Source organism: Pseudorca crassidens, chromosome 13, assembly GCF_039906515.1.
Source record: "Pseudorca crassidens isolate mPseCra1 chromosome 13, mPseCra1.hap1, whole genome shotgun sequence".
Taxonomy (NCBI): Eukaryota; Metazoa; Chordata; class Mammalia; order Artiodactyla; family Delphinidae; genus Pseudorca; species Pseudorca crassidens.
The window spans coordinates 13,959,737-13,980,740 of record NC_090308.1 but is presented as its reverse complement, the minus strand read 5'-3'; the positions used below and the strand labels follow the sequence as shown (position 1 = coordinate 13,980,740).

General features: G+C 41.1%; 1 protein-coding gene across 2 annotated transcripts in view; it reads left to right on the top strand.

The window, feature by feature from the left end:
- The window catches only part of ESR1 (estrogen receptor 1), a 395,464-nt gene that overhangs the window by 352,447 nt on the left and 22,013 nt on the right, over positions 1-21,004 (top strand). For both annotated transcript variants that reach the window (XM_067701750.1, XM_067701749.1), the window contains exon 7: positions 13,494-13,627. In XM_067701750.1, coding sequence (XP_067557851.1) covers positions 13,494-13,627 — 134 coding nt within the window. The remainder of the gene's footprint in view (positions 1-13,493; positions 13,628-21,004) is intronic.

The window sequence follows — 21,004 nt, the reverse complement described above, 5'->3', positions numbered from 1 at the left end:
CCCGGACCGGGGCACGAACCCACGTCCCGTGCATCGGCAGGCGGACTCTCAACCACTGCGCCACCAGGGAAGCCCAGAATTTCCCTGTTTTGACACTGTTTCTTCTCTTATTCTTGAGTTAGAAAAAGGCATTCCTGCTCCTATGATGATATTGAGTCTGTACTCATCTATAAAAATTCCATCTTTCTCTCCTTCCCTCCCTCTCTCAGTCCCTGCCTTTAGTTCATCCCATTGCTTGCCTTTTCCTTTTGACCTTCTAACCTTCAACATCTTGGTCCCTCCTAATCTGCCACTTCTCTTACCACTACTCCTTTTGACTGGTTCCACTCTGGCTCCAATGCCAGAGATGCTGTCGCTCCCCAATTTCCTCCCTCTCTCTGTCTCTCTGAACACTGAGTTACCTTGTAAATTGAGAAGGCTTACTGGCCTTTAAACGCAGAACACTTTTTAACTTCATCTCTTTAATATTTCATAGCCAGAAGCATTTGGCTTTTCCAAACTTGTAAGACTGTTTATCTTTGGGATTTCCCCATTCCTTTCAGTTTCTGCTTGAGAACCATTCAATTCTTGGCTTGCGTTCACTTCTTTTTTGTACAGGTAACCACACACCATCACTCTGACTCCTTCTGTCCACATCTCCAGGTGAGTGGTCTGCCTTCCAATTTCTTTCAGACCATGGTTTTACCAGATATTTTGCAATGTTGTAACAGGGCTCTCTAGCTTGCTATATCTGTTTCTTGTTACTTGGCCTTAAGGGGGTAAATATTTTTGATGTTAGTAGCCCACTCTCAGGACCAATTTCTTTATTGATCCACATAGGCTAACAACTTATTTCTTTCTTATTCAACCTACCAGTGTGGGTATATGCTCATTCAGGCACACAAGAGTTTAAGTAATTGGTTCAAGATCACATAATTGGTAAATAGTCGTATGGAGATTTGGACCCAGGCCGTTGGATTCCAGAATCTTAACCCACTTTCCTCTCAAGTAATCAGCTTTGAGATACAACCATTCAAATTTTGCATCTTTCAAGGCATATCACTTCCAATTGGCCCTCTTCAGCATTTTGTCCCACACATCAGTGGGTTGTATATGTAAACCTCTTGATCATACAAAGAGTTATGGAGTCACAGCATATCAGAGCATGTGCTGAGAGATTCTGTAGCATCAGAGACACAGAAGCTCTTCAAATACAACGAAGCCTGCCACTATTGATATTAAACAGCCTCTTAATTCTTAGCTTTTTTTCTAACTCTACTGTAAATTTTTTCAGGACAGCTAAATTGAATGTCTTCTGTTGATCCCCTGGGGGTTTTCGGTTTCCATCTATCAATATCCATTTATACAAAGAGAGGCTAGGGGGTAATTTTACACTTTGTAAAATTATTTTTGAAGGTATACAAGCAGGTTTGATCTGCACACCCTCATTAGAGCTCTTTATTTCCCACGTGGAGCAATAGGTACCTAAGGGCTTCTGAAAAACAGGTGCTCGTTTCTATAGAGGAGAAACTTCCATGAGCAAATGTTCTTTTCAAACCTGTTTCTTCTCCCATGACTTAAGTGCAGTTGGACTTCACTGGCAGAGGGTAAGGAGCAGAATGAGGTGGTTCTGAGGTGCTCTGAATGCCAGACTGACGTGATCGGTGGAATTCATCACTGCAGGCTGACGTGTCTCACAGTGGGAGTCATGGGCTGGTCTGCTTGGTAAACTACTCCTGCTCTGTGCCTGAAGCTGTGCTTCTTTTAAAAATAAATCTTGTTCTTCCAAGCCCCATGTGTCTCACAGCCTCAAGAGTACCTCATGGATTTAGACTAATGTTGTCTTATCATAGACAGGTTACCTCCCGATTCTTAACCATCACCCCATCTCTGAGGCATTGATTCATCGGGTCCCCTGAAATTGAGTTAAATGTGCTAGCCTGACTGGCTCCTTGAAGTTAGTGTAGGATATTTCGACAGGGCTTTGAAAATGAAGCCCTGACCCCAATGTGTAATGACCTCAGTGGACAGTAAAGGGTTCCTTTGTGTCGGGCAGGTGACAAGTGTCAGTTAACCTTCCAAGTCCACATAGATTTGTACCTGATCTTACGGTGACAAATCACCTGTCCACTAGCTCACATGGCAAGCATTTTCACCTGGTGGTAATGCCGGTGAGAGACCCTCACATACCACGTAATCAGTCATTTCCCTGCAGGCAACATTCTAGTGATTTACTGAAAATATCATCAGGGCCATCAAAGTACACACTTTTAATTTATTACACAAATAATGGATTGGCTGAAGTGTTTAGACCAAGTGAGTTTTTCCCATTGAAAGGTAGTGTGTTCATTCTTTTGGAGTCATCAGCGTAAAGTTCTTCCAGACTCTTAGAGCATTGCTTAGAAAATTGCAGCTTCACTGCAGTGAATATTCCCCCAAGAGCCCTCAAATTTGAGACCCCCACCAGCAAATATGAAGCTCTTCTGTTTGTACGGAAGGTAAGCCCCAGGGTCCTTCTATCATATTGTCTCAATGATTTATACTTAACATATGCTCCCTCCACGTCCTCTGAAGTAAAACACACACACACACACACGCACACACACGCATAGCGAGAACTGAATTGAGAGTTGTGGGTGTGTGCCATGGCTGAGGGCTCAGTCCTAATGTGTGCTGAAGTGTCAGCACTGTGCTGTGGCCAGATAATAATTGCTGCTTAGAAATAGCAGGATATCCAGTGAGAAGAGGCTGAGAAGAATACACTCTCTCTGGAAGAGTACAGAACAAGCTCCTCATGGGAAAATGTGGGAGACTATTGAAAGGGGATGAGAAGAGAATTGTTAAGACTCCACTTTCTCAGTTTCTGATCTGAACTTTTGCTCACAGCAGGTGAACACAGGCTCCCTCCCACACAGAGATGTCCTCCCCTGCCGGTGTGCAGTCTGTTAAGTAAACAAAGACTTTATACTGAGAAAGGAACATTTCACTATTTTGGCTGTGAGTTGTTACTTTTAAAGCTTTATCCTCCAAACATTTGCCCCTCTCCTTGTTTATTTTTTCACCAGAAAGAAAATGTGCCACTTAAAAAAATTCAACTACAGGACAAGAAAAGCTCACTTCTAGATTAAGGCCACTTCTAGTTTAAGGCTCACTAGGGCTTAAAGCCAACTCACCTTTTGGTGTGATCACCAGCTCATCCCCTCGAGGAGCCAATATAGCTTGCTTTCTTTTTTTTTTTCTTTAACATCTTTATTGGAGTATAATTGCTTTACAATGGTGTGTTAGTTTCCACTGTATAACAAAGTGTATCAGCTATATGTATACATATGTCCCCATATCCCCTCCCTCTTGCATCTCCCTCCCACCCTCCCTATCCCACCCCTCTAGGTGGACACAAAGCACCGAGCTAATATCCCTGTGCTATGTGGCTGCTTCCCACTAGCTATCTATTTTACGTTTGGTAGTGTATATATGTCCATGTCACTCTCTCTCTTCGTCCCAACTTAACCTTCCCACTCCCCATGTCGTCAAGTCCACTCTCTACATCTGCGTTTTTATTCCTGTCCTGCCCCTAGGTTCTTCAGAACCATTTTTTTTTTTTTAGATTCCATATATATGAGTTAGCATATGATATTTGTTTTTCTCTTTCTGACTTACTTCACTCTGTATGACAGACTCTAGGTCCATCCATCTCACTACAAATAACTCAATTTCTGTTCCTTTTATGGATGAGTAATATTCCATTGTATATATGTGCTACATCTTCTTTATCAATTCATCTGTTGATGGACACTTAGGTTGCTTCCATGTCCTGGCTATTGTAAATAGTGCTGCAATGAACATTGTGGTTCATGACTTCTTTTGAATTATGTTTTTTTCAGGGTATATGCCCAGTAGTGGGATTGCTGGGTCATATGGTAGTTCTATTTTTAGTTTTTTAAGGAACCTCCATACTGTTCTCCATAGTGGCTGTATCAATTTACATTCCCACCAACAGTGCAAGAGGGTTCCTTTTCTCCACACCCTCTCCAGCATTTATTTTTTGTAGATTTTTAGATGATGGCCATTCTGACCAGTGTGAGGTGATACCTCATTGTAGTTTTGATTTGTATTTCTCTAATAATTAGTGATGTTGAGCATCCTATCATGTGTTTGTTGGCAATCTATATATCTCCTTTGGAGAAATTTCTATTTAGATCTTCTGTCCATTTTTGGATTGGGTTGTTTGTTTTTTTGATATTCAGCTGAATGAGCTGCTTCTATATTTTGGAAATTAATCCTTTGTCAGTTGCTTCATTTGCAAATATTTTATCCCATTCTGAAGGTTGTCTTTTCGTCTTATTTATGGTTTCCTTTGCTGTGCAAAAGCATTTAAGTTTCAGTAGGTCCCATTTGTTTATTTTTGTTTTTATTTCCATTTCACTAGGAGGTGGGTCAAAAAGGATCTTGCTGTGATGTATGTCATAGAGTGTTCTGCCTATGTTTTCCTCTAATAGTTTTATAGTGTCTGGCCTTACATTTAGGTCTTTAATCCATTTTGAATTGTGTGTGTGTGTGTGTGTATGGTATTAGGCAGTGTTCTAATTTCATTATTTTCCATGTAGCTGTCCAGTTTTCCTAGCACCATTTATTGAAGAGGCTGTCCTCTCTCCATTGTATATTCTTGCCTCCTTTATCAAAGATAAGGTGACCATATTTACGTGGATTTATCTCGGGGTTCCTATCCTGTTCCATTGATCTGTATTTCTGTTTTTGTGCCAGTACCATACTGTCTTGATTACTGTAGCTTTGTAGTGTTGTCTGAAGTCAGGGAGCCTGATTTCTCCACCTCCATTTTTTTTTCTCAAGATTGCTTTGGCTATTAGTGGTCTTTTGTGTTTCCATGCAAACTGTGAAATTTTTTGTTCTAGTTCTGTGAAAAATGCCATTGGTAGTTTGATAGGGATTGCACTGAATCTGTGGATTGCTTTGGGTAGTATAGTCATTTTCACAATGTAGATTCTTCCAATCCAAGAACATGGTATATTTCTCCATCTGTTTGTATCATCTTTAATTTTTTTCATCAGTGTCTTATAGTTTTCTGAACACAGGTCTTTTGTCTCCTTAGGTAGGTTTATTCCTAGGTATGTTATTCTTTTTGTTGCAATGGTACATGGGGGTGTTTCCTTAATTTCTCTTTCAAATTTTTCATCATTAGTGTATCGGAATGCAAAAGATTTCTGTGCATTAATTTTGTATCTTGCTACTTTACCCGATTCACTGATTAGCTCTAGTAGTTTTCTGGTAGCATCTTTAGGATTCTCTATGTATAGTATCATGTCATCTGCAAACAGTGACAGCTTTACTTCTTCTTTTCTGATTTGTATTCCTTTTATTTCTGTTTCTTCTCTGATTGCTATGGCTAAAACTTCCAAAACTATGTTGAATAATAGTGGTGAGAGTGGGCATCCTTGTCTTGTTCCTGATTTTAGAGGAAATGGTTTCAGTTTTTCACCATATGAGAATGATGTTGGCTGTGGGCTTGTCATATATGGCCTTTATTATGTTGAGGTAAGTTCCCTCTATGCCTACTTTCTGGAGAGTTTTTATGATAAATAGGTGTTGAATTTTGTCAAAAGCTTTTTCTGCATCTACTGAGATTATCAAATGGTTTTTATCCTTCTGTTTGTTAATATGGTGTATCACATTCATTGATTTGCCTATATCGAAGAATCCTTGCATTCCTGGGATAAACCCCACTTGATCATGGTGTATGATCCTTTTAATGTGCTGTTGGAGTCTGTTTGCTAGTATTTTGTTGAGGGTTTTTGCATCTATGTTCATCAGTGATACTGGCCTGTAGTTTTCTTTTTTTTGTGACATCTTTGTCTGGTTTTGGTATCAGGGTGATGGTGGCCTCATAGAATGAATTTGGGAGTTTTCCTCCCTCTGCTATATTTTGGAAGAGTTTGAGAAGGATGGGTATTAGCTCTTCTCTAAATGTTTGGTAGAATTTGCCTGTGAATCCATCTGGTCCTGGGCTTCTGTTTGTTGGAAGATTTTTAATCACAGTTTCAATTTCAGTCCTTGTGATTGGTCTGTTTATGTTTTCTGTTTCTTCCTGGTTCAGTCTCTGAAGGTTGTGCTTTTCTAAGAATTTGTCCATTCCTTCAGGTTGTCCATTCTATTGGCATAGAGTTGCTTGTATTAATCCCTCACAATTCTTTGTATTTCTGCAGGGTCAGTTGTTACTTCTCCTTTTTCATTTCTATTTCTGTTGATTTGAGTCTTCCCCGTTTTTTGCTTGATGAGGCTGCCTAGTGGTTTATCAATTTTGTTTATCTTCTCAAAGAACCAGCTTTTACTTTTGTTAATTTTTGCTTTTGTTTCCTTCATTTCTTTTTCATTTATTTCTGATCTGATTTCTTTCCTTCTGCTAACTTTAGGTTTTTTTGTTCTTCTTTTTCTAACTGCTTTAGGTGTAAGGTTACGTTGTTTATTTGAGATTTTTCTTGTTTCTGGAGGTAGGCTTGTATTGCTATAAACTTCCCTCTTAGAACTGCTTTTGCTGCATCCCATAGGTTTTGGGTCATCGTGTTTTCATCGTCATTTGTTTCTAAGCATTTTTTGATTTCCTCTGATTTCTTCAGTGATCTCTTCGTTATTTAGCAGTGTATTGTTTAGCCTCCATGTGTTTGTAGTTTTTACAGTTTTTTCCTGTAATTGATATCTAGTCTCATAGCATTGTGGTTGGAAAAGATACTTGATACAATTTCAATGTTCATAAATTTACCAAGGCTTGATTTGTGACCCAAGGTATGATCTATCCTGGAGAATGTTCCATGAGCACTTGAGAAGAAAGTGTATTCTGTTGTTTTTGGATGGAATGTCCGATAAATATCACATAAGTCCATCTTGTTTAATGTGTCATTTAAAGCTTATGTTTCCTTATTTATTTTCATTTTGGATGATCAGTCCATTGGTGAAAGTGGGGTGTTAAAGTCACCTACTATTATTGTGTTAAACTGTTGATTTCCCCTTTTATGGCTGTTAGCATTTGCCTTATGTATTGAGGTGCTCCTATGTTGGGTGCATAAATATTTACAATTGTTATATCTTCTTCTTGGATTGATCACTTGATCATTATGTAGTGTCCTTCTTTGTCTCTTGTAATAGGCTTTATTTTAAAGCCCATTTTGTCTGATATGAGAATTGCTACTCCAGCTTTCTTTTGATTTCAATTTGCATGGAATATCTTTTTCCATCCCCTCACTTTCAGTCTGTATGTGTCCCTAGGTCTGAAGTTGGTCTTTGTAGACAGCATATATATATGGGTCTTTTTCTTGTATCTCTTCAGCCAGTCTGTGTCTTTTGGTTGGAGCATTTAATCCATTTACATTTAAGGTAATTATCAATATGTATGTTCCTATTACTGTTTTCTTACTTTTGGGGGGTTTGTTATTGTCAGTCTTTTCCTTATCTTGTGTTTCCTGCCTAGAGAAGTTCCTTTAGCATTTGTTGTAAAGCTGGTTTGGTGGTGCTGAATTCTCTTAACTTTTGCTTGTCTATAAAGGTTTTAATTTCTCCATCGAGTCTGAATGAGATCCTTGCTGGGTGGAGAATATTGGTTGTAGGTTTTTCCCTTTCATCACTTTAAATATGTCCTCCCACTCCCTCTGGCTTGCAGAGTTTCTGCCAAAAGATCAGCTGTTAACCTTATGGGGATTCCTTTGTATTATATTTGTTGCTTTTCCCTTGCTGCTTTTAACATTTTTTCTTTGTATTTAATTTTTGATAGTTTGATTAATATGTCTTGGCATGTTTCTCCTTGGATTTATCCTATATGGGACTCTCTGTGCTTCCTGGACTTGACTGACTATTTCTTTCCCATGTTAGGGAAGTTTTCAACTATAATCTCTTCAAATATTTTCTCAGACCCTTTTTTTACTCTTTTTCTTCTGGGACCCCTATAATTCGAATGTTGGTGCATTTAGTGTTGTCCCAGAGGTCTCTTAGACTGTCTTCAATTCTTTTCATTCTTTTTTCTTTATTCTGCTCTGTGGTAGTTATTTCCACTATTTTACCTTCCAGGTCACTTATCTGTTCTTCTGCCTCAGTTATTCTGCTATTGATTCCTTCTAGAGAATTTTTAATTTCATTTATTGTGTTGTTCATCATTGTTTGTTCGCTCTTTAGTTCTTCCAGGTCCTTGTTAAACATTTCTTATATTCTCTCCATTCTATTTCCAAGATTTTGCATCATCTTTACTATCATTACTCTGAATTCTCTTTCAGGTAGACTGCCTATTTCCTCTTCATTAGTTTGTTCTGGTCCGTTTTTAACTTGCTCCTTCATCTGCTACATATTTCTCTGTCTTTTCATTTTGTTTAACTTACTGTGTTTGGGGTCTCCTTTTCACAGGCTGCAGGTTCGTAGTTCCTGTTATTTTTGGTGTCTGTCCCCAGTAGGTAAGGTTAGTTCAGTGGCTTGTGTAGGCTTCCTGGTGAAGGGGACTGGTGCCTGTGTTCTGGTGGGCAGGGCTGCATCCGGTGGTGTGTTTTGGGGTGTCTGTGAACTTAGTATGATTTTAGACAGCCTCTCTGCTAATGGGTGGTGTTGTGTTCCTGTCTTGCTAGTTGTTTTTTATGGGGCATCCAGCACTGGAGCTTGCTGGCCGTTGGTTGGAGCTGGGTCTTAGCATTGAGATGGAGATATCTGGTAGAGCTCTCGACAATTGATATTACATGGGGCCAGGAGGTCTCTGGTGGTCCAATGTCCTGAACTTAGCTCTCCCACCTCAGAGGCTCAGGCCTGACACCAGGCCGTAGCACCAAGACCCTGTCAGCCACACAGCTCAGAAGAAATGGGAGAAAAAAAGAAAGAAAATAAAAATGAAATGAAATTATTAAAATAAAAAAGTAATTAAAAAAAAAGAAGAGAGCAACCAAATCAATAAACATATCCACCAGTGATAACAAGTGCTAAAAACTACTAAGATAAACATAAAAATCAGAAAGAAGTCAGTTGCAGACAGAAAACCCCAAGTCTACAACTCCTCCCAAAGTCCACCGCCTCAATTTTGGGTTTATTCATTGTCTATTCAGGTATTCCACAGATGCAGGGTACATCAACTTGATTGTGGGGATGTAATCTGCTGCTTCTGAGGCTGCCAGGAGAGATTTCCCTTTCTCTTCTTTGTTTGCACAGCTCCTGGGGTTCAGCTTTGGATTTGGCCCCGCCTCTGCGTGTAGTGTTCCCCGCCCACACAGGAGAGGGTTAAAGCAGCGGCTGATTAGGGGGCTCTGGGTCACTCATGCCTGGGGGAAGGAGGGGTACACTAGTTATAATTGGAATGCAGGATGAGCCTGCAGTGGCAGACGCCGGTGTGACGTTTCAACAGCCTGAAGCGCGCTGTGTGTTCTCCCAGGGAAGTTGTCCCTGGATCACGGGACCCTGTCAGTTGCAGGCTGCATGGGCTCCCTGTGGGGGAGGGGTGTGGATAGTGACCTGTGCTTGCACACAGGATTCTTGGTGGCTGCATCAGCAGCGTTAGTGTTTCGTCCCTGTCTCTGGTGTCTGTGCTGATAGCCACAGCTCACAGCCATCTCTGGAGCTCGTTTAGGCAGTGCTCTGCCTTCTGTGGGCAGACAGGGAAGGAATCCCCTCTCCTTGCGCACCCTGAAACAATGGTCTCTTGCCTCTTAGGCAGTTCCAGACATTTCCCGGACTCCCTCCCAGCTAGCTATGGTGCACTAGCCCCCTTCAGGCTGTATTCATGCAGCCAACCCCAGTCCTCTCCCTGGGATCTGACCTCCGAAGCCCGAGCCTCAGCTCCCAGCCCCCACCCACCCCAGCGGGTGAGCAGACAAGCCTCTCAGGCTGGTGAGTGCCAGTCGGCCCTGATCCTCTGTGCGGGAATCTCTCCGCTTTGCCCTCTGCACACCTGTTGCTGTGGTCTCCTCCGTGGCTCCGAAGCTTCCCTCCCTCCCGCCCGCAGTCTCCACCAGTGAAGGGGCTCCCTAGTGTTTGGAAACTTTTCCTCCTTCACAGCTCCCTCCCAGAGATGCAGGTCCTGTCCCTATTCCTTTGTCTCTGTTTTTTCTTTTTTCTTTTGCCTTACCCAGGCACATGGGGATTTTCTTGCCTTTGGGGAAGTCTGAGGTTTTCTACCAGCGTTCAGTAGGTGTTCTGTAGGAGTTGTTCCACATGTAGATATATTTTTGATGTATTTGTGGGGAGGAAGGCGATCTCCACGTCTTACTCCTCCGCCATCTTGAAGGTCCGCCTTGCCAATATAGCTTTTAAAGATTCCTCTCTGCTTATGTCAAGCTCTCATGCACCTGGACTTCCACAAAGCAAAATGCACTGTGGCAATTGTTTTCTGGATACTTCAGGTAAAAAGGCCAACCTCCACCCAGATACCTATGGATCTACCTATTTATCAATACGTCTGTAGCTAAGACTTAAATATGGCCCCTACGGTGTGCTACATGCCATTCTAAGCATTTTACATAAAAACTCTTTTTACCTTTATCGGAGAATTCTATGACAATTGCTTCAATATTGATCTGGGGTAAATCTGCGGAGACTGACATTAGATATAAGACTCTTTCTATACCTCTTCTGGGGAATGTATCCTGTTGTATTGCACTCATCTTTTTCTTGTCTGTTTGCCCCTGTTCTGGATCTCTTTATTTATTTAAAATTTTTATTGAAGTATAGTTGATATACAATGTTGTATTAGTTTCTGGTATATAGCAAAGTTATTCAGTTATATATATATATATATATATTTTATTTATATATACATACATACACATATATATATATTCTTTTTCAGGTTCTTTTGCGTTATAGTTTATCACAAGATATTGAATATAGTTCCCTGTGCTATATAGTAGGATCTTGTTGTTTATCTATTTTATGTATAGTAGTGTGTATCTGCTAATTCCAAACTCCTAATTTATCTCACCCCCTCCACCCATCCTGATCTCTTCATTAACAAGGGCCGTGGCTTTCTTCTCTGTCCCCTAATGTTAGCACAAAGCCTGATATATAAGGGGCCCTCAATAAGTCTTTTTGAATGAATTAAAGTAGAGCAAGAAAGGAAGACAAAGAAAATCTTATTGTTGGAATACTTTCTTTTGGTTGGTAGGCAGTGTGGTTTGACTTAACAAGTCTGAGTCCTAATTTCCTCATTTGGAAAATAGGGAAAATAATACTAACCTTTAAGGGCAGTTGTAAGAAGTAAATGAATTTATCAAAAGTGCCTAGCATATATATATATATATATTTTTTTTTTTTTTTTTTTTTTGCGGTATGCGGGCCTCTCACCGCCGTGGCCTCTCCCGCCGTGGAGCACAGGCTCTGGACACGCAGGCCCAGCGGCCACGGCCCACAGGCCCAGCCGCCCCATGGCACGCGGAACCCTCCTGGACCGGGGCATGAACCCGCGCCCCCTGCATCGGCAGGCAGACTCCCAACCACTGCGCCACCAGGGATGCCCCACCTAGCATATTTTAAGTCACTGTGAAAAAAGATGGCTTATTCCATAAATGGTGTTAAGAAAACTAAGTAGCTGCCTGGAAAAATACGAAGCTGAATCCCTGTCTCGCATCTTACACCAAAGGAAATCTCAAATGATGATTGCACAACTCTATAAATATACTAAAATCCATTGAATTGTACACTTTAAATGGGTGAATGATATGATATGATATTATATCTCAATAAAGTGGTTATAAAAATAAATCCCAGAAGATCAAAGATTTAAGTGTAAAGACATGGAACTGTATTAGAAGGAAACATAAGGTAGTTTTTAATATGTTATTGGAAGAGAGAATGACCTTTTCAAGCAAGACATACTGTTCTAAAGCCATAAATGAAAGTTTGATAAATTTGATTATTTAATAATTGAATATTTTGCAGAAGAAAATACTAGAAACAAAATCAAAAGAAAAATATGAAAATAGTGAGAAAATAATTAAAAGCACATAGAACAAAAGGCTAATTACTGTAATATATAAAGAGCTCTTAAGAATCAATGTGAAAATGACCAAAAATATGGGCAAAGTACAAAAGCAGGCAGCTCAGAGGAAGAGCTTATACCAATATATTCTCCAACCAACAGCCTAATGGTACAAGCTCTTTAGAAGCAATATTTGAACTATTTGTCCAAATTAAGAATACATAAGTCCTCCAATCTAGCAATTTGGCTTCTAGGAATTTATTCTATAGCTATTTATACATGTGTCTAGACATAAACATAAGTATAGTCATTGCATGAAATGTTTGTAACAGCACAATACTTGAAATCAAACTAAATATCAACCAACAAAGAAGTAGTTAGAGAAATAATAGCATTTTGTTTAGTGAAAAATTATGCAGCTCTTAAAAACCGTTGATGAAGAACCCCAAAATATATCAATTAAAAACAAAACAAGGTGCTGGACAATGTGTTTACTGTTCATGTTTTAAATTTTTATATATTGCACAAACATATGTTTGCATACGCATAAAATATCCTAGCTTCTTTCTAGCCCCCCAAACCCGTCATGCCCAAAATTCAGCTCATGAATAACAAGATGAATGAATTCCTTTCACATGTATCATCTATCTCTGCATTTAATTTTTGCACCAACCCTACGGAAAAGATACTAATACTTTATTTTGAAAATATTACACGTTTTGAACCTTTGAGTTTGCTTATTCAGTAGTTGCAACTATTAATGCTAAATCCTTGATGCCAAAGCTCTGTTGTACAGGGAAAAAGCCTAAACTTCTTATATAATGATGTAGGACATCCTTCATCAACCGACATTGTCCTTCTTTCCCAGATTACTCTCCTATCTCCTTCTGCTTATAGCACACTGCTCCAAGTTCTTTCACTTTGTTCCTCCTTTCCATGTTTAGGGCCTCTTCCAATGATGCTTTCACACCTCAGCTCAATGAAATCCTATTTACATTTTCTTAAAATGTCAGCTCAAATGCCACCCACTCGGCAAATCTTTACCTGTCATCCTAGGCAACACCGATGGTTCCAGCACAACTACAGCTCATAGTTTTCATAGTTTGTCCTGTATTTCAAAAGCATTTTATATAAGTCTATTAAAACTGATTATATTATTTCATGTCGTGAGCATATTGAGATTAGAGGCCCTATTTTTATTCTCATTACTACCACAACGTCTAGAATATAGTAGCAGTTTGATAAATATTTATTAGAAAAATTATTTATCTGAATTCGAATCATTTTTAATTACCCATAGGTTGAAGAACTTCATATTCAGCGTGACAGATTTGGGGATTGAATAATACATCTCTTCTAAGAATTTGAAATGAAAATGTTTTATTGATGGAAAATCTTTCTTCATCTTGCCTTCTAGAATTCAAATGAATGTTCATGCTCTATGAAGAGAATGGGCTGTGGTTTTTTGTTACAGATTTGGAGCCAGTAAATTTTTATGAATGTGAACCTTATCATGTCTTCTGGAAGCTTTCCCGTTCTTTAATTCCTTTTTCCTGTGTTTTCATAGGAACCAGGGAAAATGTGTTGAGGGCATGGTGGAGATCTTTGACATGTTGCTGGCTACATCGTCTCGGTTCCGTATGATGAATCTCCAGGGAGAGGAGTTTGTGTGCCTCAAATCCATCATTTTGCTTAATTCTGGTGAGTGGATAACATGGGAAAATTTAATGCTGGTTACTGGAAGAAATAGTTATTTGTACTTTCAACCAGGTACAAGCTACCTACTACCAAGACATAATCACAAATTGATAGAAACAGTTAACACATTTAAAATAAAAAAATAAATAAAATGCCTATCTTCTTTTTAAATTACTTATGGAGGTGAAACCATGCTGGTCAAAAATGATGAATGAAAACCAAAAATCGAACATTGAATCCAATGGCCTTTCTGTTGAAATACTTTTATCCTCTCACAGATATTGGGGATGTTTTTATTAAAGTGGTACATGTATGTGGACATAAGTCTGTTGTTAGTTGTATATGTCAGAAAGTAAGTAGAGCGAGTGACCCTGTTAGGATAGTGTGACCAATTCTAAGTTCCAGATCATAAGCAAAGAGGCTTATTTGAGACAGACCATGTTTCTGGTCAAAATTGATTAGTTGAAATATATAATTGGCTCAGAGATAGAAAAACCTAGTTCTAAAACTGAGGAACGTGGAGTTCGGTACGTTGGTCCAGCTGGAAGAGTGGTTTTCATTTGATCCATGGTGTCTAATTCAACTGTCCCCTCCTATGTATTCATTTGAGAAAGCTTAGCTGAGAGTGGCATCTGTTTTTTTTTTTGGTGGTGAGGTTGACTGTTGCATAATGAGTCACTCCAGGTCACCCAGATGGAAACTATGGCTCAGCCTGAATCAGCACCCTGACTCGTCCCAGACTCCTTGGTAGTTGAGTCTAAGCACTAGATCCCCAGTCTGCACCACCTGAAGCTTAACAGTGGGGTGCCACCTGCACCTAGATGCCCTTAATCTGGACCTTAGTCCCCCAGCCTCAGGCCTACCTCATGCCGGAGACCTCATTCTCACATACAAATCACAACTGTTTGGAAGCCCTGGACCCAATTTTAGATTTAGTTTCTTACATCATTCGGTACGGTCTCAAAGTTCCCAGTAGCTGAACTACAGTTTGTGTTGATCCCATATGGAAAGCGTCGGCACTCCCTTGTGTTTTGAGATGTTTTGTTTCTTCCTGTTGAATGCCAATCCCTTCCCATATCCCCTAACAATTTTCCACTTCTCTTCCCCACCAGTGCTAGTAACCTATATTGCTTAATGGTTGTCATAGTAATCATTCTCACTTAAGTGATAAATGGAAATCTGTACTATTACACTAGGCAGGGACTGAATTACAGAATGAAGTTGCATGAAAAATAATGTGGTCTCTACTAAGGAAGTGATTACCACTCCATTCAAGTTTCAGGTTCCACTCAACGTGTATTGTGCTTTTCATTTGAGTCATTTGTCCTGTATGTTGAAGGGTCCAGATCCCATAATGGCTCTTTATTGGATGAGAGTTCTGGGAGCAGTGCCACTCGGCTGCACAGTGCCAGGTCCTGAACCTGCTCCTTCTTCGTTGGAGGGCTGGCACACGCCGACGTCTCTCGTGTGGGCAATCTGTTAATTTCAGGGAAGGCAGGCCTGTCAAGTGCTGGGACTTTCTTCCTACCTTTACCAGGAAATAATACCCCGGACAGGAAGTGAAATTAGCTGGAGTTATAAAATCAACAAAAGGAGCTGCTCTGATCTTGGTAATCAAAACTATATCCTTCAGATCTGCAGAGTTTTTTCCTTCATTACTGGTCTGTTCCTATAGGAGGGTGTTTTTTTTCATATTATGTAATAAAAAAGGCAGGACTTTTGCCATCAAAATATTGGATTTATAGACCTAAGTATTTTAAATCCCAGAGGAAAAACTTTAAGCCCTCACAAGAAAGTATTTATTAAAGACTGACACCAGCATCTCCAAACAGTATTTCCCACCGCAGGATTTGGACCTCCACCTGCTACCCCCTGACACCAGTTAAACTTTCCTGCTCTATCCTTGTTCTTTTACCCCTTTCTCAGGATCTTCTGTGAGCTCCCTTGCGCCGGGAGGGTTGGAACGCTATTTTGGAAATACGAGGCACTGTTTTACTGACAGAGTTTATAGTTGTCTTTTTCATGAGATACCAGCAGCTCATCTTTTCTTGTAAGGACGGCACTGTTGGCTCACGCGCTGTAGCAAAACAGAAGCCGTCTCTCCACTTGGGAAAAGTGGAATCGCTCTTTCCACTCCAAAAGTGAGCTCTGTTTTGGAAAAGCGGATCTGCCGCTGAGCACAGCTCCTGGTGTCTCATATTGTTCCTGAAAAACAGAATCAAAAAAAACATGACTCCTAAACACAGTGGTGTGGAGCTCAGGGCCTTTTTCAGAGTCAAAAAGTGATCAGTCATATGAGGGTCACCACGACGATCAACAGGTTTTTCCCACAACTGGAGGTATGGACTTTTCTAAAAATCCAACCAATTCCTTGCTCTGATCAGGGGCAGCTCTTCACCTGTCATGAGACAAAATACAAAGTGACTCTAATTCCTGGAATCTCTGACGGAAGCCAAGCTAGAAATGATTCAGGAAACCTTCACTAGAAGATGCTTTTCTGGTCCCTGGGAAACAAGACCTCAGTGTATGGAGGAACCCTGGGTTTTGGGCTGAGCCCCTGTCGACAAAGTCTGAGAAGAGTGTGTTTACATTGGCCTTGACTTTGGGGTCGAGACACAAGGGGAGTTGAAAAGTTGTTATGAGGACCTGTTAGGAATGTCTTTCTGGAAGCCTTGAGAAGGTCTCCCAAATGCCAACATTTCCAGGGGAAGCCCTCTTCACAGCTGTTTGCGAGGGGGAGGGATTCATCATTTCTGAGACAGAATAATTTATTAGTTTGCTTGCAAAAGCTTCTAATATCCACAGGACAAACACTGTTTGTTTTTATTCTCCCCACCAAAGGACAGAGGCGTTGCTAGTTAATCCAAAGACGCCCTAGCCAAATCAATGCTAGTGTCAAGGCATTCTGAGAACTAGCTGGACGGGGCTCAAGGTAGGGCAAATGCGAACAGAGCAGGTGAGCTCAGGGCAAAAGGCTGGGAGGCAGCAGCAGTGGGAGAGGAGGAGGGAGCTGGAGCTACAGAGGGGGACCGGGAGGGAGGTTCTGTGCCCGGTTACTGTATTCCTGCTACCCAGCATGACTTCAGTTCTTCTTTGTAACTCCAATATTTCAAATTCTTCAGGTCCGGTTCAGACCTCACCTCATTCAGGAAATCTTGCTACAACCCAAGTCCATAATGAGATTTTCTTCTCCAGACTATTTTAGTTCTTAGAGCCAGTACCTCACAATCTAGCATTTGGACAGTTGGTGCACTGATTTCAATAATTGATGCAATAATTTCATTAATTTATTCAATAACTCATCAGTTATGGAATTCCCACCATGAAATGTAAGCCAAATATATGAAAGTGAATGACATCATTCTTTGGTTTTGGGTTTTCAGTGTTTTATTTTAGCCTGGATGGGTTCTTTATGCGTGTATGTCCTAATTTCCCTATAAACTATTAATTTTTTTTATTCCTCACAGCCTGTGAACTGCCAACAAGTATTAGACCCTTCAGTCATTTAATAGACGCGTATTTGCTGGACATGACCAAAAGCACCTAGAAAGTCCCCATCTTTCCCATGCTGTTCCCACCATGATGAAACATATCATCTTTTTCAGTGTACTATAGATCTAGATAATGTCAGACTATTAATGGGAAAAAAATAATGCCCATCTCCTTGGGTTATTGTGAGATCAAGGGGAAACTGTGTATAAAGTGTCTAATGCAGTTCCTGGAACATGGTACGTCCTCAATCAGTGACAACTGTCATCATCACTCATGAGAATCTCTGGCTTAAACAGAGTCAGTTCATGCCTTTTTTTCAATAAAATTAAGTGCTTTTAGTTTAAAGGCCTGCCTTCCGCTAGGCTTAAAAAAGTATGCAAGGACAGGAGGGTGATAATAACAATGGAGATTGTAACTCTTCTCCTGAGGCTTTGTTAATTGTGCTATTTAATTTTATTTAGAGAAACTTTAGAGCAAGATTATCTCATGGATAGTAATTGATTGTTATTTGAACCTTAATTTTGACGGACCTTAATGAAAACTCTGTGGTGTCCCCATTCACCATCAGTTGACTCTGCTTCTTCTCATCCTCTTTCCCCATCTGTGTGGTCCTCATAAAGCCTTCAGAATCCACCCTCATTCAGAACACCACCCATTTAGGAAGTGTTTTCCAAGACTCGGAAAAATTCATGAGTCAAAGCTTAATACGTATAAATCTACCGTCTCTAATGAACGTTGGGTTTGGCCTTCAAGATCGATTTAATAATTATTTCTCCCCATTTTCTGAACATCTTTCTGACCACAATGCTTTATATGCCTCAGTAATTCTGAAGAGCCTCACGTACTTCACTCCCAGGTAACTTTATCCAACTGGCTCCCTGGAGAGCCTGTCAGACCCCTGACTGCAGCTCCTCTGCCCTCTGTGTTACAGTGGATCTTCTTTTCTCTCCTTATCCACAAACTAATTCCAATTGCTCCGACTCTTTGCCCGCTGGATCCCGGTGTTACCATTGGCAGGCACGTTTGTTACTCCTGGAAAGTCTTCTGCTGTAAAAATGTTGTACCCTTGATTACCTGTTCATCCAAAGCTGATCTTCAGACAACATGTCTCTTTCAATTGATGGAGTATTAAAGAAGAATAAGGAGCCACAACCACTGGGGCTAAAAACCCGAGGTGGAAAGTTAAAGGAAAGTAAAATGCCTGGAAGGAAGAATTATGACAACATCTCTAACGTGTGTATCCCCGTGTTCATTTAAAGAAAAAAGGATATGGAATATGCCACGGGTGCGTATACATTAAATGTAAACATAAACATGGTACCAGCTCTTGTCTGTCACCTAGTTCTGCTTTGTTAATCATGGCGTATCTTGTCACCTTGATGTCTTGATGAAACATCTGAGGCTGAAGCTGGTGACATCCATTTGCTTTGTATATGTTCACCAGAGGCTGCAATCTCGTCAGAGAGGCATTTGTAATCGTGATTAATTATAACAGGCTCCCATCACAAAGAATGTTTCCTCTCTCGGAGCTGAATTCTTTGCTTTCTCTCTGCTAATTATTAGACAATTATTCACTGCATTGGTATTTTTTTTTTCTTTTTTTTTTGCAGTACGCGGGGCTCTCACTGTTGTGGCCCCTCCCGTTGCGGAGCACAGGCTCTGGACGCGCAGGCTCAGCGGCCATGGCTCACGGGCCCAGCCGCTCCGCGGCACGTGGGATCTTCCCGCACCGGGGCACGAACCCGCGTCCCCTGCATCGGCAGGCGGACTCTCAACCACTGTGCCACCAGGGAAGCCCGGATATTTTTAAGTGTAGAAGTTAGACAATGATTCAGCGTCCCTATATTTAGATGAAAAAACATTTTAAAAACATACTGTAGATATGTTGACTGCAAACATTAAGGATCATTCATTCTTAACAGTTGAAGGTTCCTGATGGGAACAAGCCTTGGAATCTCAGACAGACACATTGTCAGGTCTGCCCATTGCTGTCACAGTGGAGAAGATTTGATCGTATTCTCTCTTGGGTTCTGTATAATGCCAAGCTTCCTCTCCAGGGAGGCTGCTTATTGTGGTAACTTTGAGCTAAACGGCCCTTGATAGTTACTAAGTGGCTCACTGTCTCCTCACCGGCTGATGGGTTCTGGAGACAGTCGACAGCTCTTGGAGTCTTTCCTTGCTCCCACCTAATGGTGTGGCCTGAAGCCTCTCGGCCTCCATTAATTTCTTGAACACTGGGCGCCGCGTGGACTTTGTCTTAGAGAGCCCAGGCATGCAAGAGAAGCAGCTCGGGCACTTCCTTAGGCGGTGACGGATGCCCTTTGCTAAGCCACTTCCCTGAGCCTCATATGTAAAATGGAAATAATGATACCTAACACACAGAATGGTTGTGACTATTGAAACCATGACCACCTACTGCCTGGCGCGTAATATGTGCACATAAATGTCAGTCTGCAGACTCTCCAAATACAAAAACCCCGGCACGTTTTTCTTAGCAGATGATACATAACTTCCTGCCTGGGAATTCTGAAGTGGGATTTCACGCAGGTCATTTGGGGTTAAAAAAAATTGCATTCTCACGGCAAAGATGTCCTTCTCGTGAGTGGAATAGTCCCAGGCCCCAGAAGGGGTGGATTGGGTCCTGCGTCTTCTTGCAGAGACTTCTTGGAACTTGTAATGAACTGGGGGAACCAGCTAAGTGCCTGTAACCTGGGGAAGACTTGGGGGTCTTAACTCTTTGGACGGGGCAAAGGCAGGAGCCATTGGGAGACTGGAAATCCTTCCGATGATCCTGAGATTAGGAGCAGTTATCCATTCATATTCAAGAACCTCAGAGGGAGGAGCAGCTGCCCATCCTTTTATGCTCCAAGGAGCATGGACACAGGGGGAAGCTGTCTCCTAGGTCCTTGATTCAACCACCACTTTCATCCACATTCTCTAGGGCCCAGAAATTACCTGTCTGTATTCTTAAGTTTGAATAATATACGGGACCGTTAAAAAAAAAGAAAAATGCCCCAGACTACCCCACTGCTGACTTAAAATGCTCTTTGGGGCTTCCCTGGTGGTGCAGTGGTTGAGAGTCCGCCTGCCGATGCAGGGAACGTGGGTTTGTGCCCCGGTCCGGGAAGATCCCACATGCCGCAGAGCGGCTGGGCCCGTGAGCCATGGCCGCTGAGCCTGCGCGTCCGGAGCCTGTGCTCCGCAACGGGAGAGGCCACAACAGTGAGAGACCAGCGTACCGCAAAAAAAAAAAGCTCTTTGTATGTTGCTTAAATATGAATAATCACATTATGTAAATGAATGAGTGTAAACTCCATGTTCATAGCTCTTATATACATACAAAACCAAAACAAATTCACAAATTAAATACAGACTGAAAGGCAAACTGGTAATAATGTTTTGGCAGAAACTGAGTTGCTTTTTGCAGCCTGCTGGGGCAGATCTCTGTCTGCTAGTCTACCGAGCCTCTTGTGAGGACCCTGTTCTCCCCCCTTGTCTGTGTTCAGAAGGATGGCAAAAGCTTTGCTTCTGTAGCACCCTGTTTTGGCAAGAACACGTCATTTATGTATTTTGTTTGCTTCTGCATTTATTTTTCTGAGATACTTAAGACATAACTGTTAGACTTGAGGCCATCATGAGCACGGGTGAAAAATATGTGACTTAGGAAACAGTCAAAGATGATATGGATTATTTAGATGGGTCCATCTCAATACTCCACACGTTTCCATCCTCTGGGGGTCTCTGAAAAAATTCTGTTGCGGGGACCCTTCCCAGAGATTCCAATATCGTTAACCGTGAATATCGGTATTTGTTTAAAGCTCCCACCAAGACTTCAGTCTCACCAGGACTGAGAACTCTTGATCTAACTGACATAGAACATTCTGAAAT